A 24,977-nucleotide genomic window follows, 5' to 3' on the forward strand; every position below is an offset into this window, starting at 1 on the left:
TGTTTCCAGAAATGGTTAGTTGAGATCGGTGTGGAAGAACTTGACTGGCCCGCACATTGCCCTGACCTTTACCCCATCGAACACCTTTGGGATGAATTGGAACAAATGGTCTGTTCTATATCTTCAATCAAATTAAACATGTACTACTGTGACATTAAAATGTTTCATGGTATTTTTCATCATTTGTTTTATATGAAATGTGATTTCCACCACACTCTGTCATTACCACCACAATCTGTCATTACCACAATGCTAAGTCATTACCATCACGGTACATATTTTTGTGGCAAAAGTGTATTCAATTACAACTGATATAAATTATTTTTCCCATATGTGAACCTCATATGCTTGTTCTTAAGATCATTTCTAAAGTAATGTAAAATATTAAGATTTTGATGTGGTAAATACATGTTTCTGAGTATCATCAAGGCATATATGGACATTTAGACACGACAATTATGAATACATATAATTAAGAAAACTTCCAAAGTGTTTTAATGTGAAATGTTATATAAAACACCGTAGGCACAATTTCTGTCATTTCCTTTTCAACTAAAATAGCACATTTTATGACATGGTGGTAATGACATTTCCCCTCAGGTATTTGGAGAAACCGATAAAAATATTTATATTCTTAAATAGTTTGGTCTCAGCCACTATTAGATCTTCTTTCCAGATAGAGTGAATAAGATATTCAGATAGATAAAAAGCACTTTCAACAGGTTTCATTTTCAAAAATATTTTAAATCAACCATATATTTAATAGAACAGTTAGGCCTATTAATAGTGATGCACGGATATAACATTTTTGCCCATACCAATATCTGATATTTTCCTTGACAAAAAAACTGATACCCGAAAACCGATGTAAAAAAAAGTTGCGTTATAAGCATTCTAGTACAGTTAAATAGTTAACACCCACACATGGACACAGCGGTCTAAGGCACTGCATCTCAGTGCAAGATGCGCCACTACAGTCCCTGGTTCGAATCCAGGCTGCATCAAATCTGGCCGTGATTGGGAGTCCGATAGGGCAGCACACAATTGGCCCAGCGTCTTCCTGGCAGTCATTGTAAAATAAGAATTTGTTCTTAACTGACTTGCCTAGTTAAATAAAGGTTACACACACCACAAAAGTGTTACCAAAAAGTTATTTTGTTGGCATTTAAGTATGTCCCCATTACCATTAAAACATAATCAAAACCCATTTATTTAACTTACTTGCTGTGCTGTTTCGTTCATTTGTTCAGTCACTTCATTGTCAACCAGGACTTCTATGGAACGCCGTTTGGGTCTTTGCGTGCCAAAAAAGACACAGTAGCTATAGTTAGCTAGCTAACTATTTAGCAAGGTGTCATTATCTAACCCTAATTTATAAGACAGTTCTTATTTGATTAATGGTGGTCGGACCCATCTATGTGAAGCTAGCCACAATAAGGATTAGCAACAATAGTGGACTTTTCAGTTAGCCTTCAAAATAAAAGTATGGAATAATTCTACTATTTGTATTCACTTGCATCACTTTCAATTACAAACTTTTATTTTGAAGGCAAACCGCAAATTCCACTATTGTGCTTAATCCTTATTACGGCTAGCTTCACAACACATAACCCGGTCCAGTCAAGCTCAATAGTTTAAAGAAGCTAGCTGGCTGTTTATAACGTTCAATTTCAATAGGCGAACAACAAGTGGCAACCTAGCTAATACTTACAAGGATTCCGAAATCATTGCTAAGGCTAATGAAAATGACTGCAGTTTTTACTGGCCATTGTGTTCAGGCTGGTTGTATTGGTGCTAGTTAGGTTACCAAGTTAAAGCTAGCTACCCCAGAAGTTGCGGTCGAACAAATAATGCTTTATTACCAACGCGGTATTGTTAACACATCGTTCGTGGTCAGTGCTTGTTGACATTTTTGTACAGCTTTGACAGTGCTACTGTATCATTTTTGACACGCAAACCCAAACGGCGTTCCGTAGTATGTATGTCGTGAAGCAAATAGCAGTGACGCTATTACTGTGTAACTCCGGTAGGGCAACATCGGAAAAATGGTTGTGTTAACCGGTGCTTGACCAGTCGGCGAAAGCCAACATCACCCACGACAGTGAACGGTTGATTGTCAAGGGCAATGAATTCCATTATCTTGGATTTAATGGATTTCACCTTTGAGTTGTCTTGCTGAAATGTTTACTTGTTGACTTGGCAGACATTGTGGGCTAGTTTAGGAATGCTGTATTGCACGTGTAGCGCAACATTTTACGTGGCGTCATTACGTCATGCACCTTCGTTATATAGGTATGCACGTCAACTTTCACATCGGTTTTGCACATCTGGCGTTAAACTAGACATCGGCCGTAGCATTTTTAGCTAATATCGGCGATTCCGATATGTTCAAGATATATCATGCATCCCCCTACGTATTAATATAGACATAGTTAAAAATAAAACGTTTTTGAATGTGAAATGTTATATAAAACACCGTAGGCACAATTTCTGTAATTTATTTTTCAACTAAAATAACCGATACAAATCTTTAATTGTTAAATAGTTTGGTCTAAGCCCCTATTAGATCTTGTTTCCAGATCGAGTGAAGAAGATATTCAGAGAAAAAGCTGTTACAAGAGATTTCATTTTCCAAAACATTTAACATGCCTGTATTTGCAAAATCAACCATATATTTTAAAAGAACAGGTAGGACTATTAATATAGACATTGGTGATTTTACCACTGTAATCAGATCCAACATTATGTTATGGTCATTGAATTGATTAGCCCACTAACCACGTGTTAAATGTGTAGTGTGGCCTACACTGTCTAGGACTATGAATTGGGAAGCTATAGGCTATTTGTTAATAGGATAATTCAAACGTGTGGATATAGGGCTAAATTTGAAATATTCATTGTCTCTGTGAATTGAAATTATATTGTTGCCCACCAGTGCACCCAGAAGAGGAAACAACAATACAATGTAGTCTAACATCTCTCTCAAACAGCACAGATGTGATTCACTGTAGAAGCACTGGTCCTCTTACGTGTTAATTCCAGGTTGCATATTACAATATTTAGGGGCATATCAGATGGTCTGCTCTGTCCATAACAGTCACACCAAGCATAGGGTTAGTTGGTATAAGATTGAAATGGGTAAATAATGTACCCATGAAAACCCTATGAAATAGCTCCCCAATACCATTTAATGTATTACATGAATGGTGACCACAACCCTTCCAACAATACATTTAAATCATGTTTTACTGTGATTGTTTCCACCCTGCTGAATGTATTCAATGTATTCCATTTCAAATGTGTCCCAGTGCAGCTTTACTTCCAGGCTATTATGACACATCTGGCAGTTTCTTCTATGTTCCTGGGCCCAGTACAATGGAAAATATATAGTTTTTTGGTCACTACCATTCCAGGAAAATACCATGCTATATTTTTTTCATTGTACTACAATCATACAATTTTGTACAGGTCTTCACTTCGGAGTGCTGCTGCATGCCCTTTGCCTCTCTTGACCATGCCGGGCAGGCCGGGCACAACACACAAAGCTCAAGGCGCACTCTCCACTTCCCTCTAGTAGCTTCTTTAGTCAGCATGATAATACATCTCTCCCGATAGACACCAGCAAAAACTCTTGCAGAAATGTAGCAGCCTGTACATCTAATCATTAGTGATCTGACATGCTGTATTACATGGAAACTGTAGGCTACTAACAGCAGCAGTTACATAATCTAGTTTACTATGGTCCTGTCCCTCTGACCAGGGTAAACAAAGTGGTAATGTTGTGTATTGTATATACAGTATTTCACTTTAAACAGTTTATTTCATTTAATTACACAAGAGAAGAAAAGCAGCATAAATTCATGTACAAACATTTTTCATTACATTTTTGTCATTTAGCAGATGCTCTTATCCAGAGCAACTTACAGGACAAATAAGAGTTAATTGCCTTGCTCAAAGGCACAATGACCGATTTTTCACCTAGTCGGCTTGAGATTCAAACCAGCAACCGGCCCAACACTCTTAACCGCTAGGCTACCTGCCGCCAGATCAATTAACTTCAATTGTTATTCAAATACATTCGTCATCAATGACTAAAATAATGAATCTACTATTAAAATACAATTTAATAAACACAATTAGATGATTCATAGCCTGTTCATCATTAAACAAAAGTTGTTTAGTAATATTAAATGATCCACCCAAACTAATGCTGAAAACAGATCATCACACCATCTTTTCTGATATACACTAAACATTAGGAGTTGCACCCCACCTCAATTCATCGGGGCATAGAATGTCCAAGGTGTTGAGAGCTTTCCACAGGGATTCTGACCCATGTTGACTCCAATGATTCCCACAGATGTGTTGGGTTGGCTGGGAGTGGATCTATACTCCGAATAGCTTGTTCCATCTCCTCCCACAGATTAACAATTGGATTGAGATCTGGTGACTCGTCAAGCCACTGCAGTAAACTGAATTCGCTGTCATGTTCTTGGAACCATTCCTGGACAAGCCTTGTGGCGTAATCCTGATGATTTTTTTTTATTTGCAGATGGATAAACTGCTGCCATGAAGGGATGCACCTGATTGGCAATGATTCTTTAGATATCCTGTGGCATTCAAACATTGTTCAACTTTTATCAAGGGGCCCAATGTGTGCCCTGAAAACACACCCCAACCATCACACCACCAGCCTGCAATGCTGACACATGGCATGGATGCATACAGTGGTGTAAAGTACATAAGAATAAATTATTTAAAGACCTACTTTAGTTGTATCTGTACTTTACTATTTATATACATATTACATTTATTCATATTGTTGACAACTTTTATGTCACCAAATTCCAATATAAAATAAAGCACTTTTTACTCTATACATTTTCCCTGACACCCAAAAGTACTCGTTACATTTTTTATGAGTAGCAGGACAGAAAAAAGTCTCATTCACACACTTATCAAGATAACATCCCTGGTCATCCCTACAGCCTCTGATCTGGCGGACTCACTAAACACAAATGCTTAGTTTGTAAATTATGTCTGAGTGTTGGAGTCTGCCCCTGGCTATCCGTAATATATAAAAAACAACACAGTTGTACAGTCTGGTTTGCTTAATTTTAAGGAATTAGAAATTATTCATACTTTTACTTTTGATGCTTAAGTATATTTACAATCAAATACTTATTACTCCTGGCGCCGACAGAGATGGCCGCCTCGCTTCGCGTTCCTAGGAAACTATGCAGTTTTTTGTTTTTTTACGTGTTATTTCTTACATTAGTACCCCAGGTCATCTTAGGTTTCATTACATACAGTCGAGAAGAACTACTGAATATAAGATCAGCGTCAACTCACCATCAGTACGACCAAGAATATGTTTTTCGCGACGCGGATCCTGTGTTCTGCCTTACAAACAGGACAACGGAATGGATCGCATGCAGCGACCCAAAAAAACGACTCCGAAAAAGAGGGAAATGAGGCGGTCTTCTGGTCAGACTCCGGAGACGGGCACACCGTGCACCACTCCCTAGCATTCTTCTTGCCAATGTCCAGTCTCTTGACAACAAGGTTGATGAAATCCGAGCAAGGGTAGCATTCCAGAGGGACATCAGAGACTGTAACGTTCTGTGCTTCACGGAAACATGGTTCACTGGAGAGACGCTATCCGAGGCGGTGCAGCCAACGGGTTTCTCCACGCATCGCGCCGACAGAAACAAACACCTTTCTGGTAAGAACAGGGGCGTATGCCTTATGGCTAACGAGACATGGTGTGATGAAAGAAACATACAGGAACTCAAATCCTTCTGTTCACCTGATTTAGAATTCCTCACAATCAAATGTAGACCGCATTATCTACCAAGAGAATTCTCTTCGATTATAATCACAGCCGTATATATCCCCCCCAAGCAGACACATCGATGGCTCTGAACGAACTTTATTTAACTCTTTGCAAACTGGAAACCATTTATCCGGAGGCTGCATTCATTGTAGCTGGGGATTTTAACAAGGCTAATCTGAAAACAAGACTCCCTCAATTTGATCAGCATATCGATTGCGCAACCAGGGGTGGAAAAACCTTGGATCATTGTTACTCTAACTTCCGCGACGCATATAAGGCCCTGCCCCGCCCCCCTTTCGGAAAAGATGACCACGACTCCATTTTGTTGATCCCTGCCTACAGACAGAAACTAAAACAAGAGGCTCCCACGCTGAGGTCTGTCCAACGCTGGTCCGACCAAGCTGACTCCACACTCCAAGACTGCTTCCATCACGTGGACTGGGATATGTTTCGTATTGCGTCAGATAACAACATTGACGAATACGCTGATTCGGTGTGCGAGTTCATTAGAACGTGCGTTGAAGATGTCGTTCCCATAGCAACGATTAAAACATTCCCTAACCAGAAACCGTGGATTGATGGCAGCATTCGCGTGAAACTGAAAGCGCGAACCACTGCTTTTAATCAGGGCAAGGTGTCTGGTAACATGACCGAATACAAACAGTGCAGCTATTCCCTCCGCAAGGCTATCAAACAAGCTAAGCGTCAGTACAGAGACAAAGTAGAATCGCAATTCAACGGCTCAGACACAAGAGGCATGTGGCAGGGTCTACAATCAATCACGGACTACAGGAAGAAATCCAGCCCAGTCACGGACCGGGATGTCTTGCTCCCAGGCAGACTAAATAACTTTTTTTGCCCGCTTTGAGGACAATACAGTGCCACTGACACGGCCTGCAACGAAAACATGCGATCTCTCCTTCACTGCAGCCGAGGTGAGTAAGACATTTAAACGTGTTAACCCTCGCAAGGCTGCAGGCCCAGACGGCATCCCCAGCCGCGCCCTTAGAGGATGCGCAGACCAGCTGGCCGGTGTGTTTACGGACATATTCAATCAATCCCTATACCAGTCTGCTGTTCCCACATGCTTCAAGAGGGCCACCATTGTTCCTGTTCCCAAGAAAGCTAAGGTAACTGAGCTAAACTACTACCGCCCCGTAGCACTCACTTCAGTCATCATGAAGTGCTTTGAGAGACTAGTCAAGGACCATATCACCTCCACCCTACCTGACACCCTAGACCCACTCCAATTTGCTTACCGCCCAAATAGGTCCACAGACGATGCTATCTCAACCACACTGCACACTGCCCTAACCCATCTGGACAAGAGGAATACCTATTTGAGAATGCTGTTCATCGATTACAGCTCGGCATTCAACACCATAGTACCCTCCAAGCTCGTCATCAAGCTCGAGACCCTGGGTCTCGACCCCGCCCTGTGCAACTGGGTACTGGACTTCCTGACGGGCCGCCCCCAGGTGGTGAGGGTAGGCAACAACATCTCCTCCCCGCTGATCCTCAACACTGGGGCCCCACAAGGGTGCGTTCTGAGCCCTCTCCTGTACTCCCTGTTCACCCACGACTGCGTGGCCACGCACGCCTCCAACTCAATCATCAAGTTTGCGGGATGACACAACAGTGGTAGGCTTGATTACCAACAACGACGAGACGGCCTACAGGGAGGAGGTGAGGGCCCTCGGAGTGTGGTGTCAGGAAAATAACCTCACACGCAACGTCAACAAAACTAAGGAGATGATTGTGGACTTCAGGAAACAGCAGAGGGAACACCCCCCTATCCACATCGATTGAACAGTAGTGGAGAGGGTAGCAAGTTTTAAGTTCCTCGGCATACACATCACAGAAAAACTGAATTGGTCCACTCACACAGACAGCATCGTGAAGAAGGCGCAGCAGCGCCTCTTCAACCTCAGGAGGCTGAAGAAATTCGGCTTGTCACCAAAAGCACTCACAAACTTCTACAGATGCACAATCGAGAGCATCCTGGCGGGCTGTATCACCGCCTGGTACGGCAACTGCTCCGCCCTCAACCGTAAGGCTCTCCAGAGGGTAGTGAGGTCTGCACAACGCATCACCGGGGGCAAACTACCTGCCCTCCAGGACACCTACACCACCCGATGTTACAGGAAGGCCATAAAGATCATCAAGGACATCAACCACCCGAGCCACTGCCTGTTCACCCCGCTATCATCCAGAAGGCGAGGTCAGTACAGGTGCATCAAAGCTGGGACCGAGAGACTGAAAAACAGCTTCTATCTCAAGGCCATCAAGACTGTTAAACAGCCACCACTAACATTGAGTGGCTGCTGCCAACACACTGACACTGACTCAACTCCAGCCACTTTAATAATGGGAATTGATGGGAAATGATGTAAATATATCACTAGCCACTTTAAACAATGCTACCTTATATAATGTTACTTACCCTACATTATTCGTCTCATATGCATACGTATATACTGTACTCTATATCATCGACTGCATCCTTATGTAATACATGTATCACTAGCCACTTTAACTATGCCACTTTGTTTACACTCATCTCATATGTATATACTGTACTCGATACCATCTACTGTATCTCATTCATATATCCTTATGTACATATTCTTTATCCCCTTACACTGTGTATAAGACAGTAGTTTTGGAATTGTTAGTTAGATTACTTGTTGGTTATTACTGCATTGTCGGAACTAGAAGCACAAGCATTTCGCTACACTCCCATTAACATTTGCTAACTATGTGTATGTGACAAATAATATTTGATTTGATTTGATTTGATTCTAGACTTTTACTCCAGTAGTATTTTACTGGGTGACTTTCACTTTTAATTTAGTAATTTTCTATTAAGGTACTTTTTCCAGCACTGAATGTATGTACTCGTGGTTTCCTCCATACCCCAGTCCTCCCATCAGCATGAAACAGCAGGAACAGGGATTCATCAGACCAGGCAGTATGTTTCCAATTTTCTAGTGTCCAGTGTTTTCATTCCTTAGCCCACTGCAATAGCAGTTTGTTGATTTTTGCTGAAAGCTAATGAGGATCCATAATAAATACACAAAAACTAAATAGTTAAGGATCATAGCGTTCAGCTGGTCAGTCTATGTCATGGAAAGAGCAGGTGTCCTTAATGTTTTGTACACTCTGTACATGTTGTGTCTTCCAGCTCTTTCCCACAGAAACCTGCAGAGGGAAGCAGTACCACCCAGTCAACCAGCTTCACAGAGGATATTCTACCTTAAGGGCAAATCCAAGGTCAGCTCAATATCTTTGCAGTAGAAGCTAACAAAACACACAAACTGACCAGGTGCACACTGATCAGTAAAGTAAAGAGAGGTTAACATTCTATAACACTCCATTTCCTCTGCACAGTTCTCTCACAGTGAGAAACAATATGATTACAATAGAGTGTTCTGCTCTTTCTTCATTTGATCCAATTCAACGTTGCCAATTACTTAATGAGATGATAATTAAGTGGAGTGACAAATCTTAGCTGGTCTGAGAGAACTGATGAGTCTTCTCTCTATGTATACATTGGTGTCGTTTTAAATGGCCCAGTCTGTAGAATCTCTTCTCACAGTCAGTGCAGTGATCAGGCTTCTCTCAAGTGTGTATCCGTTGATGTGTTTTTACATTACCCAATCGGGAGAAACTCTTGCCACAATGAGAGCAAAAGTACGGCTTCTCTCCTATGTGTGTTCTCTGGTGACTTTTTAGCTCAGCTGTTGTTTTAAAACATTTTCTAGTCAGATCAGGGGCCTATTTCCTTTATTTTTACCATGGTGTCTTTTTAACTGGTAAAGCTTAACTTTGTGTGTTTTTTGATGAACTATTAACCCAGTTGATGTTGTGAAGCATTTTACACAATCAGAGCAGGAGTAAGGCTTCTCTCCTGTGTGTATCCCGTGGCACAGTAGAGAGAAACTCTTTCCACAGTCAGAGCAGGTGTAAGGCTTCTCTCCTGTGTGTTTGCATGTGAGTGGCCCAGTAGAGAGAAACTCACCCCACAGTCAGAGCAGAAGTAAGGTTTCTCGCCTGTGTGTGTTCTCTGATGAACTTTTAGCCTAGTTGATGTTGTGAAGCATTTTACACAATCAGAGCAGGAGTAAGGCTTCTCTCCTGTGTGTGTTCTCTGATGAACATTTAGCTCAGTTGACGTTGTGAAGCATTTTACACAGTCAGAGCAGGAGTAAGGTTTCTCGCCCGTATGTATACGTTCATGTGTTTTTAAGTGGTCCAGTACAGAGAAACTCTTCCCACAGTCAGAGCAGAGTAAGGCTTCTCTCCTGTGTGTATACGTTCATGTTGTTTTAAGGTGCCCAGTTGAGAGAAACTCTTTCCACAATCAGAGCAGGAGTAAGGCTTCTCTCCTGTGTGTGTTCGGTGATGAACTTTTAGCTCAGTTGATGTTGTGAAGCATTTTACACAGTCAGAGCAGGAGTAAGGCTTCTCTCCTCTATGCACTCTCTGGTGAACTGTCAGAGCCTTTAATGATGTGAAATTCTTCCCACCATCAGTATAGGAATACCGATTCACCCCTGTGTGTATTTTTAGGTGTATTTTAAGCTTTGACAGAAATGGGAAAATCTCCTCACAATGTGGGCAGTGGTGAGACCTCTTCGCTCTGTGATCTTCCTGCTGTTGCTCTCTGGATGTAGAGAATGTCTCAACACGGTCTCCTGTGTGAACAACATCAGAAGAACCAGTCAGTTGGTGTGATATACACATCTATTTTATGTAGCCCTTTATGTAGCCCTTATTACATCAGAAGTTGTCACAAATTGCTTTATAGAAACCCAGCCTCAATCCCCAAAGAGCAAGCAATGCAGATGTAGAAGTGGCCACGAAAAACTCCCCAGCAAGCAGGAAACTAGGAAGAAGCGTAGAGAGAAACCAATGAAGATTTTAATCAAATGAGTGGCCAGTCCTCTTCTGGCTGTACCGGGTAACATATGTATTCATATCAGTAGGCTGTTCAATACAAAAGGGAATAAACTGTTTTAAAAGTGGGTGAAAGTCATGACAATTATGAGCAATATCATCCACTCACTATCACAAGGGTTAGTGTCCAGGCTGTATTACATCCGACCATGATTGGGAGTCCCTTAGGGTTAGCGATCAATTGGCCCAGCGTCGTCTGGGTTTGGCCGGGGGTAGGCTGACAATGTAAATAATAATTTGTTCTTAACTGACTTGCCTAGTTAAATAAAAGGTTAAAAAAATACTAATTTCATAGAACTTTAAAACACTGGCAGTTTGTCATCTTCCCTTCTTTAGTCTCCTCTCTGATCACTCCAGACAGACCAGTGAATAAAACACTCCCTTTACTGGTGTCAAACCAGGCAAGTCTCAGTCGCATGAAATAACATATACCTTCTCATTGAAACAGTTCATCATGAAACAGTTCTACTGCAACTTTTCATACACAGTGGGAAGTTCGAATAAATAACAGAACCTGCTCTTACCATGAGAAACAGATGTCCCAATCTTCTCCTCCTCTTCTTCATCTTTCATGTTGACATTCAGCTCCAGTGTTTGACTGCAGTCTTCCAGCTTCACTGATGCTATCTGTGGATCCTGCAGTGCAAACTGGGCTCCACTGTCACAATCAGAACCCAGTGACTGTAGGTTTGGACTCAGTGTGGAAGGAGAGAGGCAGGCTGGGTTTGTCCTCACTATTGATGTTACCGGCCTCAGACTTAATTCTAGTCGTCCTGTAGTAACAATGAGAAACAGACACAAAAAGTTGTCTTGACAGTTCTGGAACTTTCTTCATTCTCTATTAAAATATATTCATTTTTTTGTGGTCAATTATCTAATTCAGTGCTCAACTTGGACTGAAATAGGTACCGGTACTGTTTATATTTAGATGCAGGAGCTCCACAATACTGTTGAGTTAATATTCTATAAGAGGAACATGAGCTCAAGCAGTAGAACATTGAGATGCTGGTACTCAGCTCCAGTGAGCTCCTGTCCATCTCATTTCAATAGATCAGGTAGGTAAGCATTGACAACAAAAAATTAATGAATTCAAATTAGACAAAGTACACGCTACACAAAGTAACTAAACTTAACTTATAGTAGATTTCTTGGATTTACACAAATTAATAAATGACTCAAAAAACATTTCGTACAAGGTTGCAGTATGTTTAAGGCAGCACTATTTTCCTGAATAACCTTCACTTCACTGTATTATTTCAAATCCAAAACCAATTGTATTTCCCGTTCACATCATATTAACAATTTATAGACAAAGATAGAAATGGAATGTGTCTGAAAATGACCAAATAAAAATGTATTTTTGACGCAGACAGAGAGGACGCTGCGGTTTTCCCAGCTCGTGAATTTGAGATAAAACCAATAACATACAAAACGAGCTCAGAAATCTCAAATAAATTGATTATTTATGAAATGACCTTGAGAAAAGGATGTACATCCACTCAGACAAACCCAAAGTCTATGTGGCTTGTAAAAGAGTTATCACGTTCTTCACTTGGTTTGACACAAAAATAACACATCAACCCTTTACCAAACATGTTAATACCTTAAAGGATTTGTTACCTTGCATGTTCTTCTAATAATAGGAAGTTTAAGCATGCTATTACATACCTGTAGTAATAAATAGAAAAGGACACAAATGTTATGTTCTTAACATTAGAGTTCTGCCGCTTTCTTTATTGTGAAGAATGGTGTGTACCTGCCCGGAACTTCCTGTTCCCCCACTACCACAGTGCAGCTACAGATTGAACAATGAGACAGATATTTCACCAGATGTATAAATGTGAAGAATCCGCTTAGCGTTTCCACTCACTATCAAATATGGTGGTGAGAGGAAGCCCACTGGCCGGCAGTGGGAGAAGATGGAACGAGATGGATTTTGGCCGACATTCTGCAAATGTTTTAATCAATGAAACATCTGATCTTAATATAGTTCTGTTCAAAATCTGTTATGAACAGAGTGGACTAAGTTTTGTAGACTTTACCCTTTGCAAAAGTATACTTAAAAAAAAAAATTGTTCAGAAGGAATGTAAAGGCGAATTGAGTAATTACACATGAGCACTTCACAGAGGAGGCATTGCCTAACAGAAATATGCAGATGTGTTCTAGAACGCGCCAATAAGATCTCGCTAAGTCGTGCTTGGCTCTGCCCGCTATGACTCATCTGTTCACATCGGAAATTACTGGTTGCAGTCTATCTAGGTTTAGTTATAAAGTATCTTTGGTGCAACCATCCGTGCATTCAGGGATTCTTGGGATGGCCCTACCCCATTATATGAGAAGGGTGATGCTTAATTTGTTGCCGGATCCTCCAGCACCTCTCAGTTTTGTTTCCGGGACCCATTTGCCAGGATTAGGTATCCTACCCTGTGGCATATGAATTCCTCATATTGTACAATGTGTTTCTCCTCACACCTGGCCTAGGCTACTGATGGATTAGAGACAAGGTCGTTTATATTGATCTCAGATTCTCAGTTTGTCAGTGTCAAAGTAGTCTGTCATTTGTTTTTTATGTGTTCTGGTACCTCAGAGCCCCCCAGGTCAACCCCCCTCTTAAGCTCCCTTTTGGTTCCAGCACCTCCCAATTTCCACAATAAGCACTGGAGAAATGGGTAGCTGCTGCTGCCTCCTCTGGGACACGTCTCCTTTACATAGAGTTCATCAGGCTGTTGATTGTGGCATCTGGAATGTTAACCCACTCTTCAATGGCTGTGCGAAATTCCTGGATATTGGAGGGAACTGGAACAAGCTGTCGTACACGTCGTACCAGACCATCTCGAACATGCTCAAAGGGTGACATGTCTGAGTATGCAGGCCACGGAATTGGGACATTTTCAGCATTTTCAATTGTGTACAGATCCTTGCGACATGGGGCTGCACATTGTCACGCTGAAACATGAGGTTATGGAGGTGGATGAATGGCAGGACAATGTGCCTCAGGATTGTGTTATGGTATCTCTGTGCATTCAAATTGCCATTGATAAAATGCTGTTGTGTTCGTTGTCTGTAGCTTATGCCTGCCCATACCATAACCCCACCATGGGGCACTCTGTTGACATCAGGGATCCCCAGTGGCTGCTGCCAAGGTACCTACTAGCCACTCTTGTCCCCCGCACAAGGTGCACCTGTGTAATAATGCTATTGAATCAGCTTCTTGATATGCCTCACCTGTCAGGTGGATGGATTATCTTAGCAAAGGAGAAATGCTCACTAACAGGGATGTAAATGGAACATTTCTGGAATCTTTTATTTCACATCATGAAACATGGGACCAACACTTTACATGTTGCATTAATATGTGTGTTCTGTGCATACAGTTTTATTTATCATACAAACTATAATAAGGAAATATAAATTAAACTAAATCAGCCAGCTTTTCTGTTCTAATCAGGTCCCTACACAGGCTGAGAAGGATCCTGTAAGAGCAGAACATTATCTGGTGACAGTAGTCCTTGTAGTCTTGGAGGCCCAAAAACTTCTCAGCTGCAGATATAATGATGTCCAGCTTCTTGGACTTCATGTGCAGTACAATTAATAACTGTGGCTATGAATACTAAAAACATCCACCTTCACAATAAGTGTATTCAGATCACTTGATTGATGTACAACATTTACAACTGGTTGAGGTGCATCCACCACCATATCTTCTATAGAACTGTGGCCTCTTGCCCCTATAACTCTCTTCACCACCTCCACATAGGAGATTTGCTGTACAGTCACCCTAACAGGGCACTCTGGGAATTCAGTAATATGATCCCCATCACAGATGCAACATTTTACATTCACAAACTCTTCAATAAAACATGTCTGTCTGCAAACATTTGACATGTGGCCAAACCCTTAATATTTCTTACGTGCATCAGGTTTTACACCAACTCTCTTATGGGGTATCTTATATATCCCAGCTTTACATAGGGTGGTAGATACTCTTCATTAAACATCAATAATAGAGATAAACAACGCCCTTTTTCACATTCTCCATACGGGTCAAGTGATGTGCATTTGTGTTCTTCTTTGGGATTTGGTTGGAGGATCGCATCCAACTTTTAGCGGCATACACCTCCACCTACTGTACTGGTGTGAGGGATTCCACAGCCTACATACATTCAATTCATTGATACATAATTAATACACATTTGCAAAAGTACAGATGACAAAGTATTCTCTTGTTTCCCAAAGCTCTACACTGGATCTACTACTCACCAAAAGACTGGCATCACAGACACCTGGAATCTTCCATTTCAACTGCTCCTCCTCAACACTTAAACCTAAACCCATTATCACTCTTTTCAATTGCCGCCCTGTTCCAGAGAGCAATTAGAGTCCAAATTCTTGTCCCCAATCGCGAAATCCGGAGCACCCGCTCCCTCTGGATATCGGAGAAATCATTATGAGTCCACTCCGAGGTAACTTCACCAACTCAACTTCCCTGTACACTCAGCTCCTTCTCAGGGGTCATCATAGCACTGTCCATCGCAGTTCATTCATCCTCTTGTCACGTTCGCTTTCCTCCTGTAGCTCTTCTAAAGGCTCTGTGTGATCCTCCATTCCATATTCACTCAAAACATATTCCACTACTCTCCTTATTTTCTGGTCCACCATCTTCTCCATCAAATCTTCCAGAAGGCTTCAACGCGCTAACCACTAGGCTACCTGCTGCCCCACGTGTCTCCACACCCCTCTAGCATCGGGTAGCTGCATACCAATAGAGTATAAATCATAATACCCATAAAACCTAGCAGTCAAACAAGGAAATGGTTCCAATCATTTTTTCACCATTCATTTTTCTCAGAGGATTTTAGAAACACTTAAAATAAGGGCTGTGTTTCGTGTAGGCCTACCTTGCCTTTCTAACGTCTTCGAAAGTCAAGTTAACAAAAAAAACACTGACCATTTAGAATCCCACCGTACCTTCTCCACTATGCAATCCGGTTTCCGAGCTGGTCACAGGTGCACCTCAGCCAAGCTCAAGGTCCTAAACGATATCATAACCGCCATCGATAAAAAAACAGTACTGTGCAGCCGTCTTCATCGACCTGGCCAAGGCTTTCGACTCTGTCAATCACCGCATTCTTATCGGCAGACTCAACAGCCTTGGTTTCTCAAACAGCTGTCTCGCCTGGTTCACCAACTACTTCTCAGAGTTCAGTGTGTCAAATCGGAGGGCCTGTTGTCCAGACCTCTGGCAGGCTCTATGGGGGTGCCACAGGGTTCAATATTCGGGCTGACTCTCTTCTCTGTATACATCAATGATGTCGCTCTTGCTGCTGGTGATTCTCTGATCCACCTCTACGTAGACACCATTCTGTAAATTTCTTCCCCTTCTTTGGACACTGTATTAACTAACCTCCAGACGAGCTTCAATGCCATAGAACACTCCTTCCGTGGCCTCCAACTGCTCTCAAATGCAAGTAAAACTAAATGCATGCTCTTCAACCAATCGCTGCCCGCATCCGCCTGCCCGTCGAGCATCACTACTCTGGACGGTTCTGACTTAGAATATGTGGACAACTACAAATACCTAGGTGTCTGATTAGACTGTAAATTCTCCTTCCAGACTCACATTAAACTTGTTGAGGATAGGGCGCAGTATTTTCACTTTGGATGAATTGTATTCCCATAGTGAACTGCATCCTACTCTGTCCTGGATTGCTAATATATGCATATTATTCTTACTGTTGAATAGAAAACACTCTGAAGTTTCTAAAACTGTTTGAATTATGTCTGTGAGTATAACAGAACTCATAGGGCAGGCAATCTTCCAAACAAGAAGTGAAATTCTGAATGTGGGGCAACTTTGACGTCATCGCCCCCTCCTTTCCCAACAAGATATGGATTCCTACGCCTTCCACTAGATGTCCTCATTCAGTCGAAAGTGGAATGGAGCATTTGCTGTGAACTTTGACCGAATGGGAGGGGAAATAGTCAAGTGTCCTGACAGAATGCCATTTTCCTGTGGCGCATTTCTCTGTGGGTGCTACCGCAGTTACATTTGGCTGCAGCTGAAAATGTATGATCCGGTTGGAACGTTGTTGGATATATATGATAATAACATCCTGAAGATTGATTCTCTACTTAGTTTGACCAGTCAGTTAGTTTTTGGACACGTGAGCTGAAAGTGATAGCAAATGCAGCTAATTGGACACTAGTATTGGACATTATGGAACAGAACAACGATTTATTGTGGAACTGGGACTCCTTGCACTACATTCTGATGAAAGATCATCAAATGTAAGGGAATATTTATGTTGTAATTTCGTATTTCTGTTGACTCCAACATGGCGGAGAAATACTTTTACGTCTGAGCGCCGTCTCAGATTATTGCAATGTTAGGCTTTTTCCGTAACGTTTTTAAAAAATCTGACACAGCGGTTGCATTAAGAACCAGTGTATCTTTAATTATATGTAGAACATGTATCTTTAGTCAAAGTTTATGATGAGTATTTCTGTTATCTGGCGTAGCTTTCTATAATTCCTCCGGATATTTTGGAGGCAGTTCTGAACATGGCGTCAATGTAAACCGAGATTTGTGGATATAAATATGCATATGATCGAACAAAACATAAATGTATTGTGTAACATGTCATATGAGTGTCATCTGATGAAGATTTTCAAAAGGTTAGTGATTCATTTTATCTCTAATCCTGCTTTTGTGACTATCTTTGGCTGGAAAAAATGGCTGTGTTTTCCCTTTGATTTGGTGGTGGTCTAACATAAATATATATTGTGTTTTCGCTGTAAAACATTTTAAAAATCGGACATGATGGGTAGATGAACAAGATGTTTATCTTTCATTTGAGGTATTGGACTTGTTAATGTGTGAAAGTTAAATATTTCTAAAGAATATTTTTGAATTCCCTGCGCCACCTTTTCAGCTGAATGGGGGGAGAAGAGTTCCCTGAGGGGAACCAGTTGCCATAACCGGTTTTAAGCATCTCCAATCCCAAATTAAATCTAGAATCGGTTTCCTATTTCCTATACCTTTGATGAGGGTGTTTAGTGATTAAAGGCCGAAACACCCACTGATTCGAAGGCACACTACTGAGGATGTGTCCCAAAATTGACATCTTACCCCAGTCTAAGAAATAAACCTCCCATGCCACTCTGTCAACATCACGGCAAATCTCATGTGAGTGCATTCCATCTATTGGCACAATGGACAGTTTTTAACATCTCGTCCCGTGTTTTATGATTCTGATCATCTGGACCAGTCCAGTGACTGCTGTGAAAGGACAGCTGACAACATAGGAAAGTCTGTGTGACAGCTTGGAGAGACAGCTGACCGGAGGGAATAGACCCCACTGGGGCTGTCATGGGCTAGCTACCCATGTTGGCAGTCTCCGACGCTGTTTCAGTATGTTGGAGACACCCGCTAAGTGCTACTGAAAGTCAACAAAGGAACATACCCCTAGAGCCTGCGAGAGCTGGGGCGCAAGATGGCTCAACGACTGATCACACGGTTACGGACCCAGGAACGGAAACGACTACGAGTAGGAACACAGCACATGAGACAACCATAACAGCAGCAGGACACACACTTCAGGTGTGCAGCTGTGGTTGGGAGAGAGTAACATCGGCAAGGGGGTTAAGGATCCATCAAGGGAGGAAAAGGTGCTTGGGAGAGCAGAGACAGGGACCTCGCATTGACCAGTACTTCTTACGAAGCAGCCAGTCAAATCAGTCGAATGAAGCACAGCGACGGGACGCAAACCAAAGTTCGCAGAGCATCAGCACCCCTGTAACTGAGGAGGAGAACACAAGCACAGAAATGCCGGTGGATGAACTCACCCAACCACAGAGACCTCTAAAAGAGGAAAAGATCAAAGGGCACAGACCAAGTGTGAAGTGGCCCAAAGCTGTTGAAAAGAGAGAGTGGGAAACAATCAACAACGACCTGACAAAAATCTTGGAACAACAGGTAGGAACAGCAGAGAAAAAGCTTGAAAGGATGGGAGACATTATCTACCACTACGGAGAAGAGCGCTTTGGAGTAAACGAAAGGAGAAGTGGCAAGACACCACCCATGCCAGCCAAATCTAGGAGACAGCAGGAGATCGAGATACTTGTCAGAGAGAGAAGGCAGCTGAGGAAGCAGTGGAAGAAGGCCTCTGATGCAGAGAGAGAAGGTCTCATGCTACTCCAAGCAGACATTAAATGTCGGCTGGCAACCTTGCGAAGAGCGGAAAACTTAAGGAAACTTCGTAGGAAGAAGGTACACTCAAGAACACGGTTCTATAAAAAACCCTTTAAGTTTGTCAAAGATCTCTTCGCAAAGGAAAAGTGCGGAATCCTAAAAACTCCAAAGCCTGAACTGGAAGAACATCTGGAAAAGGTCCACCAGGACATGAAAAGGCATGAGCAGATAGTCATCCCACATGACATCCCACCTATTCAACCACCAGAATTCAATCTGGACACTGACCCTCCAAAATGGAGGGAAGTAGAGAACGTTGTCCGAAGAGCAAGAGCGGCCTCTGCTCCTGGTCCTAATGGAGTACCATACAAGCTCTACAAGAACGCCCCGGATGTCCTACGCTTTCTTTGGAGGCTCATGAGGATAGTGTGGCAGAAGGAAATAATACCAAAGGCATGGCGAAGGGCTGGTGGTGTGCTAATCCCGAAAGAGAAGGATGCGACAGACATCAGTCAATTCCGACCAATCTCCCTTCTCAACGTCGAAGGGAAGATCTTTTTCAGTATAATAGCACAGAGGCTGTCCACTTATCTGGAAAGGAACAAGTACATTGATACATCTGTACAGAAAGCAGGCATTCCTGGTTTCTCTGGTTGCCTGGAACATACTAGTATGATTTGGCACCAGATCCAAACCGCTAAGAAGGACAAGAGAGACCTCTATGTCATCTTCCTCGACCTGGCCAATGCCTTTGGCTCAGTACCCCATGAACTCCTCTGGGAATCCTTCAACATTTTCCACGTACCAGAACCCATCACTACACTGGTAAAGGCCTATTTCCAAGACCTGCAATTGTGTTTCACAACACCTGACTTCACAACAACATGGCAGCGCTTGGAAGTAGGCATAATGGCAGGCTGTACAATTTCTCCTCTGGCATTCACTATGGCCATGGAAGTCATCATCAGGGCATCGAGATGGGTGGTCGGCGGTGAGAGAACTAAGGAAGGGCTCCGTCTCCCACCTATCCGAGCATACATGGATGACATGACTATACTGACCACCACTGCAGCATGCACCAGGCGGCTACTTGCAAAACTGCAGGATAACATCAAGTGGGCCCGGATGAAAATCAAGCCAAGCAAATCTCGAAGCATCTCTATAGTCAAGGGACAGCTTAAAGATGTGAGGTTCTGCATTGGAGATGACCCGATACCAACGGTGTCTGAGCAACCCATCAAGAGCCTGGGTAGATGGTACAACGAAAGCCTCCGGGATAAAGATCAAGTGCAGCAAGTAAGGCAGGACATCGCCGACGGTCTTGAGAACATCAACAAGACCCTACTGCCTGGGAGGCTCAAGCTTTGGTGCCTACAGTTTGGACTTCTCCCCGGGTAATGTGGCCACTCACCGTCTATGAGGTCCCAATAACAACAGTGGAGAAGATGGAGCGAACCATTACCTCATACGTGAAGAAATGGCTGGGTGTCCCACGATGCCTGAGTAACATCGGCCTGTATGGCAAAGGGGTCCTTGAACTACCACTTACAAGTCTAACGGAGGAGTACAAGTGCTCTAAAGTAAGACTTCAGATGACATTGAAGGACTCCAAAGACCAGACCATTAGCAAGGCTGCACCTCTCCTACAAACTGGACGGAAATGGACATCATCCAAGGCTGTGCAGCAAGCAACATCAGCCCTGAGACACCAAGACATTGTGGGGAATATCCAGCATGGAAGAGGAGGCTTTGGCCTGGCAGCAAGCAAACCAACGTTCCATAAGGCAACAACATCTGAACGCAGGAAGCTGGTGGTCGAGGAGGTGCGCAGACAGGAGGAGACTGCAAGAAGTGCAAAGGCTGTCTCTCTTGCTAAACAAGGGCAATGGACGCGGTGGGAAGGCCTGGAGAGGAGAAAGATCAACTGGAGTGAGCTTTGGCAAATGGAGGCAAGCAACATCAGCTTCATCATAAGAGCTGTTTATGATGTGCTTCCATCACCAAAAAATCTACATCAATGGTATGGCGAGGACTCGACCTGCCCCCTCTGCCCAGCTCCAGCGACTCTCAGGCATATAATGACAGGTTGCAAGACCAGCCTCTCACAAGGCCGCTACACCTGGAGGCACAATCAGGTCCTCAAGAGCCTGGCTGCAGCACTTGAGACCAAGAGGAGTGCAACCAATTCATTACCTCCAAAAACAAGCAATCCCGTCAAAACAACAACATTCATCCGGGAGGGACAGAAAAGGCCCAAGTATCCTCCTACAAAGCCAGAAACTGGACACCTAGCCATGGCCCGGGACTGGAAGATGCTTGTCGATATTGGCCAGCAACTCATTTTTCCACCAGAGATTGCTTCTACCAACCTTAGGCCAGACATGGTACTCTGGTCCCCTTCACGAAAGGCTGTGTACATCATAGAGCTCACAGTCCCGTGGGAAAACTCGGTTGAAGAGGCCTACGAGCGTAAGAAACTTCGTTACACAGAGTTGGCAGCAGACGCAACTCAGCGTGGCTGGAATGCAAAGGTCTGGCCAGTTGAAGTGGGATGCAGAGGATTCGTGGCTTCTTCCATCATCAGGTTGCTGAAAGAACTTGGAATCCATGGACAGGCTCTGCGGCAGACCGTCAGAGCAGTTTCTCAAGCAGCTGAAAGAGGCAGCCAGTGGATCTGGATCAAACGGAAGGACCCTTGCTGGGCTATAACTTCATGACCCCCACCCCCACCTGAGAACCCAATTCAGATCCCTCCAACTTGAGGAGGGCATATGAGGTATGCGGTCAGCTGTATGGTTGGCTCAGGGAAGAGGACGCCCCTGCCTTGCATAGTCCCGTGGGACATCTTAATTGGGCATGGGACACAAGCTAAGGCTTGATTACCCTTTAGCTGGCCACCTTTGATGAGGGTGTTTAGTGATTAAAGGCCGAAACACCCACTGATTCGAAGGCACACTACTGAGGATGTGTCCCAAAATTGACATCTTACCCCAGTCTAAGAAATAAACCTCCCATGCCACTCTGTCAACATCACGGCAAATCTCATGTGAGTGCATTCCATCTATTGGCACAATGGACAGTTTTTAACATCTCGTCCCGTGTTATATGATTCTTCGCAACAATGGATCCTTCACTCATGCTGCCAAACATACCCTCGTAAAACTGACTATCCTACCGATCCTTGACTTCGGCGATGTAATTTACAAAATAGACTACATCCAATTTGCTGAGGCTATCACAGTGCCATCTTTTTTGTCACCAAAGCCCCATATACTACACAACACTGTGACCTGTATGCTCTCGTTGGCTGGCCCTCACTACATATTAGTTGCCAAACCCACTGGCTCCAGGGCATTTCTAAGTCTTTGCTAGGGAAAGCCCCGCTTTAACTCAGCTCACTGGTCACCACAGCAGCACCCACCTGTAGCACACGCTCCAGAAGGTGTACTTCACTGGTCACCACAGCAGCACCCACCTGTAGCACACGCTCCAGAAGGTGTACTTCACTGGTCACCACAGCAGCACCCACCTGTAGCACACGCTCCAGAAGGTGTACTTCACTGGTCATCCCCAAAGCCAACTCCTCCTTTCACTGACCTTTCCTTCTAGGTCTCTGCTGCCAAAGACTGGAACGAATTGCAAAAATCATTGCATCTGGAGACTAACTTTAAGCATCAGCTATCAGAGCAGCTTACCGATCATTGCACCTGAACACAGCCCATCTGTAAATAGCCCACCCAACATTGTTATTATTATTTTTTCTCCTTTGCACCCCAGTATCTCTACTTGCACATTCATCTTCTGCACATCTATCACTCCAGTGTTAATGCTAAATTGTAAATATTTCACCACTATGGCCTATTTATTGCCTTACCTCCCTAATCTTACTACATTTTCACACACTGTATGTAGATTTTTCTATTGTGTTATTGACTGTACGTTTGTTTATCCCATGTGTAACTCTGTGTTGTTTGTGTCGCACTGCTTAACTTTATCTTGGCCAGGTTGCAGTTGTAAATGAGAACTTGTTCACAACTGGCCTACCTGGTTAAATAAAGGTGAAATATATGAATAAATAAATAAATAAAAACTTTTAGGTTTGGAAATGTACAGTGTATTGGGGTATGATGCTGTAGAGCTCAAATACAGACAACAAACACCCGCCAGGGATTGTTGCAATACAATTGGATAATGAGAACCGATATCACCGTTGTTAAGATTCAGAAATTTGACCCGAATACCCCAGACCTGTGTGTTCAAGGCACCTTGTATCATTGCCTGGAGGAATGTGCTGAGATAAATGTTTTGGAGCAAAGATCTCTGAGATGACCTCTACCCCAATACCACTAATCCATAAGCTATACCTCCTAAATATTTACAGAGATAATATCCCTTTACATAGGAGAGAAAATAAAAATGTTTGACCTCTGTCTATTACAAGCTAGACGTTCAATTGCTCTCCACTGGAAGTATGTCAGTTCCCCCTCACTTGGTCATTGGTTAAAATAATTAACGTCAAGCCTGGCTCTTGAAAAATGTACTTATATAGTGAAAAAGAAAGCCCCAGAGTTTCATAATATTTGGGATCTGTTTTGTGTGTTTTTGCAAACTGGTGATATTGTAGAAGCATTGGAACTGTAAATCTGTATATCTGTATATTCTCTATATTTTATGTGAATATTGGCTCTAGTCGAAGCGTAATCTTCATTATCTACAACTGTATATTATACTTTATTTATTTATATTATTGGATTTCTTTATGTTTGGTTGTTATGTTTTCATCTCTCTTTGGGTTGGGGGTGAAAAGAGAAAATACAATATAGATACAAATAATGATTGATGGAAGCCATTGTGTTCTTGGGGACCTTCAACGCTTCTAGGGGCTCCCGAGTGGTGCAGCGGTCTAAGGCACTGCATCTCAGTGCAAGATGCATCCCTACAGACCCTAGTTTGATAACAGGCTATATCACAACTGGACATGATTGGGAGTCCCATAAGGGCTGCTGGCAATTGGTCCAGCGTAGTCTGGGTCAGGTCGGGGTAGGCCATCATTGTAAAAAAAATAATTGTTCTTAACCGACGTGCCTAGTTAAATAAAAGGTTTAAAAAATGTTTTTAAAGAAACACTGCAGTAATGTTTTGGTTCCCTTCCCCAGATCTGTGCCTCAACATAATCCTTTCATGGAGCTCTACGGACAAATGTGTCTGAATATTATTACACATGTAGAAAACTGAGTCGTTACATTTAGATTCAAAACAGTAGTGCAACCGTAAAAATGGTCTCTGCTGCATCCTCACTTCCTGCACTGAAGTCCGTTGACGCAGACCGAGTGGCACCGCCATTTTACCAGCTTGTGAATATTCCCTTTCATGGAGATCTATGGACAAATCCGTTGACCTCATGGCTTGGTTTTTGCTCTGACATGCACTGTCAAATGTGGGATCTTATATAGACAGGTGTGTGCCTTTCTAAATCATTTCCAATCAATTGAATTTACCACAGGTGGACAACAATCAAGTTGAAGAAACATCTCAAGGATGATCAATGGAAACAGGATGCACCTGAGCTCAATGTTAAGTCTCATCGCAAAGGATTTGAATACTTACATAAATAAGGTTTTACTGTTTTTTATTTTTTTATTTTAGAAAATGTGAAAACATTTCCAAAACCGGTGTTTGCTTGGTTATTATGGGATATTGTGTGTAGATTGATGAGGATTTTTTTTATTTAATCCATATTCAAATAAGGCTGTAACGAAAACAAAATGTGGGAAAAGTCAAGGGGTCTAAATTCTTTCTGAATGGGAGAGGGGATACCTAGTCAGTTGTACAACTGAATGCATTCAACTGAAGTGTGTCTTCCACATTTAACCCAACCTCTGAATCAGAGAGGTGCGGGGGGCTGCCAGAATCAACATCCATGTCTCTGGCGCACGGGGTTCAGTGTGTTAACTGCCGGGCTCTGGGGCCCGGGGTTCAGTGTGTTAACT

The 24,977-nt window shown here is 42.8% G+C and overlaps 1 protein-coding gene across 3 annotated transcripts in view; it reads right to left on the bottom strand.

The window, feature by feature from the left end:
* Window positions 1–24,977, bottom strand: part of LOC135568439 (uncharacterized) — a 58,789-nt gene that overhangs the window by 29,521 nt on the left and 4,291 nt on the right. Inside the window, exons 4-6 of one of the 3 annotated variants that reach the window (XM_065015221.1) lie at window positions 11,320–11,568; window positions 10,450–10,533; window positions 7,488–9,037 (exon numbers count right to left, since the gene is read on the bottom strand). In XM_065015221.1, coding sequence (XP_064871293.1) covers window positions 8,982–9,037; window positions 10,450–10,533; window positions 11,320–11,568 — 389 coding nt within the window. In that variant the 3' untranslated portion in view covers window positions 7,488–8,981. Of the gene's footprint in view, window positions 1–7,487; window positions 9,038–10,130; window positions 10,534–10,904; window positions 11,013–11,319; window positions 11,569–24,977 lie in introns of those variants that run through there. The other 2 variants (XR_010462620.1, XM_065015222.1) reach the window with 2 other exon arrangements.

The sequence above is a fragment of the Oncorhynchus nerka genome, unplaced genomic scaffold, assembly GCF_034236695.1.
Source record: "Oncorhynchus nerka isolate Pitt River unplaced genomic scaffold, Oner_Uvic_2.0 unplaced_scaffold_1612, whole genome shotgun sequence".
NCBI classification, from domain to species: Eukaryota; Metazoa; Chordata; class Actinopteri; order Salmoniformes; family Salmonidae; genus Oncorhynchus; species Oncorhynchus nerka.